The 10365-nt window shown below is 30.8% G+C and overlaps 2 protein-coding genes and 1 pseudogene across 2 annotated transcripts; all 3 read right to left on the reverse strand.

Moving 5' to 3' along the window:
- Positions 1-240: 240 nt before the first annotated feature.
- On the reverse strand, positions 241-2934 carry LOC134724531 (uncharacterized). The gene is made up of 3 exons (XM_063587620.1): positions 2691-2934; positions 1901-2066; positions 241-964 (listed from the first exon to the last, which is right to left on the reverse strand). The coding sequence occupies exons 1-3, from the start codon at positions 2853-2855 to the stop codon at positions 246-248; spliced, it is 1050 nt and encodes a 349-aa protein (XP_063443690.1). The 5' UTR covers positions 2856-2934; the 3' UTR covers positions 241-245.
- Positions 2935-3188: 254 nt separating this feature from the next.
- Positions 3189-4502, reverse strand: LOC134724540 (uncharacterized). The gene is made up of 2 exons (XM_063587632.1): positions 4173-4502; positions 3189-3471 (listed from the first exon to the last, which is right to left on the reverse strand). Exons 1-2 carry the CDS (start codon positions 4254-4256, stop codon positions 3220-3222), a joined length of 336 nt encoding a protein of 111 aa, XP_063443702.1. The 5' UTR covers positions 4257-4502; the 3' UTR covers positions 3189-3219.
- Positions 4503-5103: 601 nt separating this feature from the next.
- LOC134717017 (uncharacterized) lies at positions 5104-7426 on the reverse strand (annotated as a pseudogene).
- Between the last annotated feature and the right edge of the window lie 2939 nt (positions 7427-10365).

A 10365-nucleotide genomic window follows, 5' to 3' on the forward strand; every position in this document is an offset into this window, starting at 1 on the left:
GGCTTTAACTGTATTAAAATAAAAAACAGACTTACTAGATAACAATACTAATAAATAGGGTAATTTCACATTTTTTTTTTAATTAAAAAAGACTCAGATTATGTTGAACCAGGGATTGCAGAGGAGAAATCTCAAAAATAGTTTTTGATAAGTAAGACAGATAAAAATGATGGCAAAGATGGACAACAAGTGATATAATATGACAATTAAAATTTGAATATAGCACATGTAGCACATAAAATCATTTAGTTGTTTTCAAGAATCTGACTTCGAAGTTTACAAATTTCTGATTCCCTAATAGCATCAGAATCTTCTACACATTTTCCTTTTTTGTTCATTCGCGAAAAGAAACTTGTTATCTGCTGAACAGATAGGATTTCATCATAGGTGAATCTTCTGGTGCCGTCTGTGTTTTTCTCATTTAGCATGGATTCTGAAACTAGGAAGGGATCTTCTTTCCTACCAGTAGTAAGACCTACATTGAATTTTTCTGTGAGATAATTTTTTTGATTATCATTGAACCTATTACATTTTCTCTCATCTTTGAGGGCCCAACCAGAAGGATGTTGGTTTTCTTGGTTGTTACTTGGCTCTATTTGTTTGGTTTCTGCTGATAAGCAAACAGCTGTTTGTATAATACTGCATTCAGCTATTTTTTGCAAATAAATATGCCCAGTAACATCCGAATTAATACTGGATTTGTGGTCAAGCTCAAGACAACATTTCCCTACAATTATATGATTTGTCAAGGCTTCATCATTGTCAAAAGATGCCAAACATCCATCGTTTGTACAAGTGAATAATGCCTGGTTTTCTGTTTCATCCTCCTGATTTGACTTTTCTCTCAAGTCTGTTGAATTCTTGCTTCCTATAATTGGATGGAAGCCTATTTGGTCTGGTTCTTTCAAAACAGTCAAAGGTTCGATTGGAATTGTAGGTATTTTCTCCTTTGCAATCAATAATCCTGTAAAAAAAATAGACATTATGTTAACTTATACTTTAAAATTTAATTTTCTGATAAATAATCTAAATTACCTGGTAAAAAGTCTCCAACTTTGTTAGCATATTGTATAAATGACGTTGTTAAATCTTTTTTCTTAAAGGACCTACAGTTAAGATGCATTTAAGCAAAACTCCAGTGTTTAAAATAAAATTATTAGAAATTATGCTTGCTAGTATCCAAGGCAAAACTATTTATGGTTATCTAAAATCATATAATTTACCATGTTTTACCTAGCATAAGCTATAGGTTGTAAAAAGTGTTTATTAAATCAAGTGAAAATATATATCATAGTTTTAACAGAAAATGTTTTGCAAAATGTACAATATCATATTGAAAGAATTAATGTGTAATTATTGTCCTATAATTCTTTATGTTTGCCATTGAGTTAATAGTTCTATATGATTGGTCTAGAGGACTTCTGGTAGTTGTTCTTGATGGGTTTCTTTCTTGGAAAGACTATATGACTGAACTTCTTTTTGTCAACAATGTAAACATGGCAGTGGTTATAGCACACTCTGGCTCAATGTTAAAAGTATCTACTTTCACTTCAGCTTAATCATATAATGAAATAATAAACTTGAGGTTATGATTGTGGTAAAAATAATTCCATTTCTTCAATTTTAAAGAATTATGGTTAAATGCTTATTTATAGGAATTTATTGATGTATATATAAACTGAACCAAGTTACTCACAAACATATCATAGTTTATGAATGAATTTGTTGAGTTTATACACCAATGAATTTCTTTAAAAAGGTGATTAATCATATGATTGTTTTGTTAGGTTTAAGAAAACTTCCTTTCCAAGTTCTTTATGATAATAGTTGAATACATGTATATGTCTTTTTTTCAAAGCAGAAATGGTATGATTTTTTTAGTCTAAAATCAAATAATTACCTGGACCGACACCATGTGCTTTCCAAACACGAATACCCTGCTCTTCAAACTGAAAATTTGAGTAGGACCCAATGGCGGGTATGCCCTTGAAAGCAGTCTTCTTTGAAGGGTTGTACTCGACTACACTCACTCTGTATTTCACTTTTGTCATTGCAGTTTCAATACCCTAAAATTAACATAAAAATCATTTATGAAATAGTTTCTACTTATCCTAAGAAAATCCATGATTACAATTATGTTGCTATAGCCTTGACAAATTTTTAATGACGGCCCTAGATGTTCAACTTACATTTGTGTTCATGTTAATGTTCTTTGGTTTATGTTCCCTAAATAATAAAGTGTCTTAATTAAAAAGAATATTTTTGACAGATTTGGGTTTAATTCTACTGTTACACGTACATGTATATAATGGCAACTGGAAAACATACCTATTATGTCACCATTTGCAGCAATAACATATTTTTTTTACATTAAAATATACTTTTACCTCAAAATTACTGTTGCATTAAACACAAACTGTCCAGTTTTATTTATGGGTGATTTTTGTGAAAACTGAAGTTCAGGATCTAAACAATACACAATGTCTCAAAATTTATTATTGCATAATGTCTCATAATACTTTTTTTCCCCTAAATTTTATTTAAAACGGTTGAATCCAAGGTCGTATTGTGGAACCGGTTTCATTATAACTGTTATTCTATGTAAACTCAAAACTGAGTGAGTTAGAACAGAAAATTTTAAAGAAAAATATAAAAAATATAACAGAGAAATTGTATACATGTATATGTACCTTTTTCATTGCAAATGCTGTCAAAACATCATTTCCCTGGTTTATAAATCTTCTTATAGCTGATTTCAGAGTCGCTCCTGTTCTGTCGCAGGGTCCTTTGCCATTCTGCGACTCGCAGAAATCATACGAAGCAATACTTCCATTTGCATAAAGGAGGGCCATCATCTCGGAAGATTTGTAGCATCCTGCATTATCTGATCATAAATGAAATGATAAGTCAGGACCTTTCATTGTTTGAATGCAGTTGATGACATCAATGATGATTGCAGCTGTGATCAAGCTGTCCTGAGCAACTTGACTATGAAAGATGTGGACAAACCCTTAACTTTCAATTACCTCCTCAGATTTCATGAAGGCCATAGTTATATGCCACGGTAATCCACGTTTGGCAAACCAGTCACTCTGGTCCTCACGATACTTTCGTGGCAAATACTTCATTGACCAATCTGAGACCAGAAATACTTCATCTTGACCCATAGTTTCAAATAATTTGCCTTATCTTGATTCTTACAACGAACAATATGCCTCTTTAAATTATTGATACTTTGAATGGATTGCTTGATTTTAAAATCATATCATTCAGTTTTTCATTTTCTCCGACAATATTTGTGCACTCCAATAGTTTCTGTATTGATAAGGTTGCATCTTTAAGCTGCTCACACGTGACACACACTAAATTGTGTTGATGCTGGCAAGGATGTGCAAACTGTGGATGAATAGAATCACTAAGTGCATACATCAGACAATGATCTCCTACTTCACTATTTGCAGCAATATGCACCTGAAACATAAATGTACAACATGAAACATTTTTTAACTACGTCATGGAATGTTTCTTTTATTTTGGGTCTCAGTCTTACAAGCATTAATGATCTCCCGATCACTACCTTGTTTTTTCAGATAGATTGTATACTACTATAAGAAAACGATTATATTTAGTGTATAGTAATCACATAATTGTAACATGTGGGAATCTGTCTAGCAGATGTCATCTGTTCTTGATCCAATTTTCATGGTTCTTTAGTCAATGTTGATTTTTTTTAAAATTTGCCTAGTTTTCAAATTCTATAAGTGATACATGTAAGTCAATTATAACTTGTAGCCATATATGGTATAATGGTGAGGTGCATGTACATATGTTTCTTGGTGTGTTATCTTCCTTTACTTGTTTGATAATTCATTGGTAAAAATTCAGTTTACTTGTTGTGTTTTTTTCTAGGAGACTTAAGCAATAGGTTAAATGAATTTACTGTATGGAATGATTGTAAGGCCTATATATGTCTGTCTTAAAGTTTAATAAAGAGTCTATCGGAACTTGACTTCCATGTATATAGATCATTGACATGTGAATTCAATGAAATATTTGCAGTATAATTTTTTATTTCATTTCAACAAAAATTCAATTATGAATAATAAAAGACATTTCATGATGTTTACTCTTCATTTTTTTAAAGGGTGACCTTTGTAAATTCCTTAAACTACCTTGAAATCTGTTCGTAGATACTGTTTACACTGCAAAAGCAATGAAGAAAATTCTTTGTGTTTTTCTCGATCAATTATGTTCATCTTAGCTAGTTCGTCCAGGATTTCTATGATGGTACGGATTGCACGTCCTCCTTCAGCAACAAAGTAATCTATGCCTTCAAGACTTGTTCTCACTTGTGCTCCACATTGCGCCTATATTCTATACATGGTGCTATCACCTTAAAATGTAAAATTTATAATTTAATTCTAAAATTTGAAGAGAACAAATGAAAATAGGAATATCAATTCAATGTTTTTATTCACAGACTGAGAGTTAGAATAATGTAATTCTTACATAAAACTAACACTTTACGAACAGTTTAGCATTAATAGTAAGCCAAATTTGTTGAGACATGATCATGAGGTAAAATTTCATTCATAGACCATTTTTGCATAGAAAAAAAAACCCATACCCTGTTTATTTATAGTATCATTTGTGAAATAGATTCTTATGTTGTACAGTAACAACAATGTCAAAGGTTAGGGTGAGGTTTTTCAATTAAATACCCCAATATGATTTTGGACCCTTTTGGGCCTTAATGTGGACCCAATACAAAATTTGGTCCAATATCAAAAATGTAACTACAAGGTTAGATTCAGAAGATCATAGAACTCCAAGTGTTCATTTTTGTAAAAATCAAACTTTAATTTAATTTTGGTCCCTTGGTCAATCTGAAAAGAGGACCCAATATTAAGAATAGGAATACACAGTTACATTAGGCATATCAAAGAACTCCAAGAATTTAAAACTTTGAAAAAATCCATTGAATTGGTCAAGAATAAGCAATTTATACAAATTATGAGAAAAAAGTAGTCCTACTTTTTTTTATATGGAGCACTGTAGTACAATTCCATAGACATTCATAGATTTATTATAGTTAACCAAATATTACCAATAAAGTTCATCTCTAAATTTTTTACCTAAGGGACATAAGTTGTTCTCAGAGCAATGGACTTTATACTGTTGAATCACATCACTGGAACCCATACAACGTACTACATTTGGCATTTCATGAACAGTTCCATCTGACATCTTTATCTTTCTCTCTCCATATGGCAAATCACGAACAACATGTGAAGAAGTGATAAAATCAAGGAAATTGTCTAATTTTACTGGATCCATCCTTTGCCTAGTTGAAGATGTAGATAGTGGTAGACCTAGCCCAACAATCTTAGCATGGCTCTTTGTTGCATAGTATTTATTCTCAGAGACGTCGGGAAGCATTTCAGAAACTTGATTATATGACATAGTCTGTGTTAAGAATGAAAGTATTTGTCTTTTGTGACGCCAAGATTCAGCTTTTTTAAACGAATCAACTAAAGGGCCAAATGAACCCTTAGGTAATACTGGAGGTTTCTATTCCTGGTCATTAGAACTCAATAAATTTGTCACTGAATGAAGGACATCTTCTATATCTTGAGGAAAAACAGTGGTAATAAATTTCTTCATTATCTCAAGTAATCTATTGCAATAAACAGATTTGGAACTTTTTGAATACATATGCCAGGAACTCCTTTCTTCTTCTGAAAAACACCTCATCCCAACTGCTTGTAAAATTTCATTTACATGGTGAAAATCATTTATAAGCTGGAAACTGCTGGATGATTCCTAAAAAGATATTCAATTTACAAACTTAGTTATTTAAATTAAAGATGGAGCATAAGCGATTTTTACTTGGTTTATAGATCTTTGTAATATGATTGATGCTTATTAAATTGAAAAAAATAACATGTTACAAAATGTATTTTCATAGTTTTTGATGCTTATTAAATTGAAAAAAAATAAACATGTTATTTTCATAGTTTTGTTTTGCTTCATGGTTAACCTTTGAGTACCTTATTTTATTTTATATCTTTTTACCATAATCTTTTTTAATGCCTAGTAAATGTAATAAGTACCAAGACTTTTAGAAATTATATGTAATCTAGGACTCATGTTTCTCCCTATTGCATAGAAACTTCTTATTTAAACAAGAATTTTGCTATAATTTTGGCTAATTGATGTTATTCACCTGTTAACAGTTAAATTGTAACTAAGTATAGATTACTAAATAGATTTGACAGGAACTGGACAATAAAAATTGTGCATTTGGTCCAACATTGATGACCTGAATATTTTACTAAAAAACACCAACTGTTCATTCCAATCATCTCCCCTTAATGGTAATATAGTTCTTCATGTGCATCATAGAAGAAACACTTTTTAAAACTGTATGAAGTTGCATTGAAAACCTTTTACATTTTAAGAGTAGTTAGTTTAGAAGATAATTTGTGACCAACAAATGGAGAAGACAGTATGATTAATATATACCCTTTCAACCCCCCCCCCCCTATTTTGAAAAAAAAGCAAATCCTAGTTTCTGTGGATGGGGTAAAACGTTTATTAAATAAAATTTATATATAATATTGATAGAGATACATTTATCTGATGCTTTCATGTTCATTTGTCTATGGAAATTAAAAGTTAACTTATATATTAATTCAATAACACTGTTGATAAACAAGACATTACAGTTCACAATCTGTCTGATAGCCAAAATATGTGAAAAGTTACATTTCCTATGAATTTGGATAGAATTTTTACAAATTCAAAACAGCAAGCATTAGTTTTACTATGAAGAGAAAAGAAATACAAAATAATACTTGTGATAAAAATTCCATGCTACTTTCAGAAATTATGCTACTGCATTCACTCAAATTCTTCAATCCTTTTGTCTTTGTTACATCACTCTGAAAAATAAAAGAATAGTGTAACTTCATTTTGACCTGGTATTTCCCCCTTTTTTTTTTTTTTTTTGGAATATGTAAAATAGATCTGTTTTTTACAAGTCGAACAAGAATACATGTACACAGATGCCCCATCCGCATTATTATTTTCTATGTTTAGTGGACCGTGAAAATGGGGTAAAATCACTAATTTGGAATTAAAATTAGAAAGATTATATCATAAGAAACATGTGTACTAAGTTTCAAGTTGATTGGACTTCAACTTAATCAAAAACTACCTCAACCAAAAACTTAAACCTGAAGCGGGACGAACGGATGGACAGACTGACAAACGAACAGAAAGATGCACAGACCAGAAAATAGAGGCATTATAGATGGGGCATCAACACAGTGGAACAATTGTTACTACAATAAAGCTAATTGGCATTTTTGATTAAATATTGGCTCTGAATGATCATGGCTGACCTAAAGTTGTTTACATCCATGTTGTACTTCAGTCTGTAGTACTTGAAGAATATTTTTTTCCTTATAATCATACCCACAAACATTAAACTGCCGTTTCTGAATCTAATTTGTGTCACCATTCACAGTACAGTACATGAAACTTGTATATATTGTATATTTTTATTGGAGTCTTTCGTTCACAAGTATTTGGACAAAATTTGAGAATGACCCATATACGTCACATAAATTTGTCGTTCAATGTGCATACAAACAATTTTAAAATTTACATAGGCAATGCACGCATACAGGGTTAAAAATCAAAAGTATGTAAGAATAAATTACAGAAATAGAACGAGTTTCAAACTAGTCCAAAAGTTATACATAGAATTTATTAGAATCTAAAAATTGTTAATTCCACTACGCCATTGATCGATTTTGACGTTTGTGTTCAACGTATATAGTAATTCATAATAGAAATATATTATAATGACATATTAAAGACAAATATCATACTGACGGGATTATTCATCTTTCAATTGTATAACGTGCCATGTCTTGGACGCTTATCTATTTACCTCTTCTCTAGAAAACACTACTAACAACGGCAGTCCCCTTATTCATAGCAGGGTTGTTTCTGTAGTAAAATGTATCTCCTTCATAGTAATACAATAGTTGGTTATATCGTCCAAGTATATTTTTACCAAATAGTTCAACATGATGCATGCTCTTCAACTTCGTACTTTTTTTGGCCTTTTAAACTTTTTTGGATTCGAGCGTCACTGATGAGTCTTTTGTAGACGAAACGCGTCTGGCGTATATACTAAATTTAGTCCTGGTATCTATGATGAGTTTATTTCTTCAGTATTGAAGTACTGTGTGATTCCAGTGTTGAAAAATCTAAAATCTATGAGCAGACTGGTCTCATTTCCCTATGGATAGTGTACCACCATGTCATGTCTGCATTTGACTTTAAATATCACTACACCATTCCTTTAGATGTCCTTGAGCTGTTGGTCTCAACTCTAGAAAAAAATCTGTTCTCTCAGTTATTTTACCTAAAACGTAACTTTCAATTTAGATTGAAAACAATATGAACACCGTCAAAGGATTTGCTGGTTGTGAGGATGGTATCGGGTACATGCACTAAAGTCCAAGTAATGACATTGTCTGCGTCGAACAAGGATCAGATGATCTAAATGTATTGATATTCAAAACGGTACAATTTAACACAGTATGTAACTAAGCGTATTCAACAATATAGGTTACCCCCAACTACTTTCAACCGTCATTAAACAACTAATGCTAGTTTTTTACCATAATTTAGAAGAAGAAAAATGTGTACATGAAAGGAAAGTTTATAAAAAAGACAACATAATCAACTTAAAAGTTGATTGGAAGGAAAACTTTGAAGGTAATATGAAGTATTACCAATATGGTTGCAAATTTGGCAAAGGACAAGTTCACACCAGAGTTTGTCCTGCAGATCGTGAAAAGTGTTTAAAAAATCCCGGTAAGTTAAAAACTGTAGGTTTAATTTTAATAAATATCACTATACAGCTTGAATATTTTTTTTCCCTTAAAATTGAAATGTGCCTAAATCAGGTGATCTTTTTGGTAATGTAACTTGTTATAAGCATAATGGTTCAAGAACTGTTGACTATGCCTTGTCTGACATGGATTTGATGTCCTCTATTGAATATTTTTATATTGGCGAACCAACATATTTGTCAGATCATGTCCCTATATCTGTTATACTGAAATGTAATATATGTCACACAGAACATAAAAGTCATAAAAACTTTACTCAGATAGGAGTGAAATATAGATGGGAGAATACATCAAGAGACAAAATGATTGAAGTACTAGGGGAATTTTTTTATTAAACACAAATAAGAGATTTTGAAGACTCACAGTTTGAGCAAACTTTTTCAGGAATTGACAAGGCAACTTCTGATATAAAAAATATTTTTGAGAGCCTAGCAAATAAATCATGTAAAATTGTAAGATATAAAAAAGTTAAACAAAAAATACTAAACAGAAAACCATGGGTTGACCATGAAGTACGTGATCTTAAAAAACTATTAAAGCAAAAGGAGCTAAACTGAGACGAGAACCATTTAGTTTAGAGCTAAAATGTAATTTTTTTTACACATGCTAAAAAACTTTAAAAATTAGTAAAGAGAATGAAAATTGTATTTAAAAAGAACTTATATGAAATATTAACAAATATGCAAGAAAATGACCCCAAAAAATATTTGGAACTCCTTAAGAAATTAAAAAATTAAGACACTAAACAGGATGATTGTTCAAATATTAAATTAAATAACTATGAAGAATATTTTCAAAATCTTGGTAAGGCTGAAAAATATGATAACTCTTTTAAAGAAAAAGTTAAAAAAGATTTAAATATGCTTGAGAGTACTTTAGAACATAATATTTGTACTGATAGTCCATTTTCAATATCAGAAGTAAAGAACTGTATAAAAGAATTAAAATCATGGAAAAGCGCTGGACCTGACTTAATATCCAATGAAATTATAAAATATAGTAGCATTGTTACAGTTACAGACATAGTTAAACTTTTTAATCTTATTTTATCATCTGGTATTTACCCCACCAGCTGGAGGAAAGCATTTATTGTTTTAATCCACAAGTCTGGAGATAAAGAGACATATGTAATTATAGAGGCATTTCTATTTTAAACTGTCTAGCAAAATTATATAGCTCTATTTTGAATAAAAGACTAGTAAAGCATTATGAAAATAAGTTCTCCAGTCATCAATTTGGATTTCGTTCAAATCACAGAACATCTGATAGCATATTTATTTTAAAAACTCTTGTCACTAAATATTTGAAAAAAAAATAAGAAAAAGCTGTTTGCTTGTTTTGTAGATTTGCGTGGTGCTTTTGACTCTGTTTGGCATAATGGCCTGTTGTATAAATTGATAAATGATGGTGTTGGTGTGAAATTTTATACTAC

This window comes from Mytilus trossulus, chromosome 1 (assembly GCF_036588685.1).
Source record: "Mytilus trossulus isolate FHL-02 chromosome 1, PNRI_Mtr1.1.1.hap1, whole genome shotgun sequence".
Classification (NCBI taxonomy): Eukaryota; Metazoa; Mollusca; class Bivalvia; order Mytilida; family Mytilidae; genus Mytilus; species Mytilus trossulus.

Bases quoted from the DNA above. Each gene is read 5' to 3' on its own strand.
- LOC134724531 (XM_063587620.1), bottom strand. From the start codon at position 2,855: ATGATGGCCCTCCTTTATGCAAATGGAAGTATTGCTTCGTATGATTTC. The intron at 2,067-2,690 runs GTACATATACAT...TGTTAATTTTAG, and splicing joins CAGCATTTGCAATGAAAAAG to GGTATTGAAACTGCAATGAC. The intron at 965-1,900 runs GTAATTATTTGA...TTTTTTTTACAG, and splicing joins AGCACATGGTGTCGGTCCAG to GATTATTGATTGCAAAGGAG.
- LOC134724540 (XM_063587632.1), bottom strand. From the start codon at position 4,256: ATGAACATAATTGATCGAGAAAAACACAAAGAATTTTCTTCATTGCTT. The intron at 3,472-4,172 runs GTAGTTTAAGGA...TTTATGTTTCAG, and splicing joins ATCTACGAACAGATTTCAAG to GTGCATATTGCTGCAAATAG.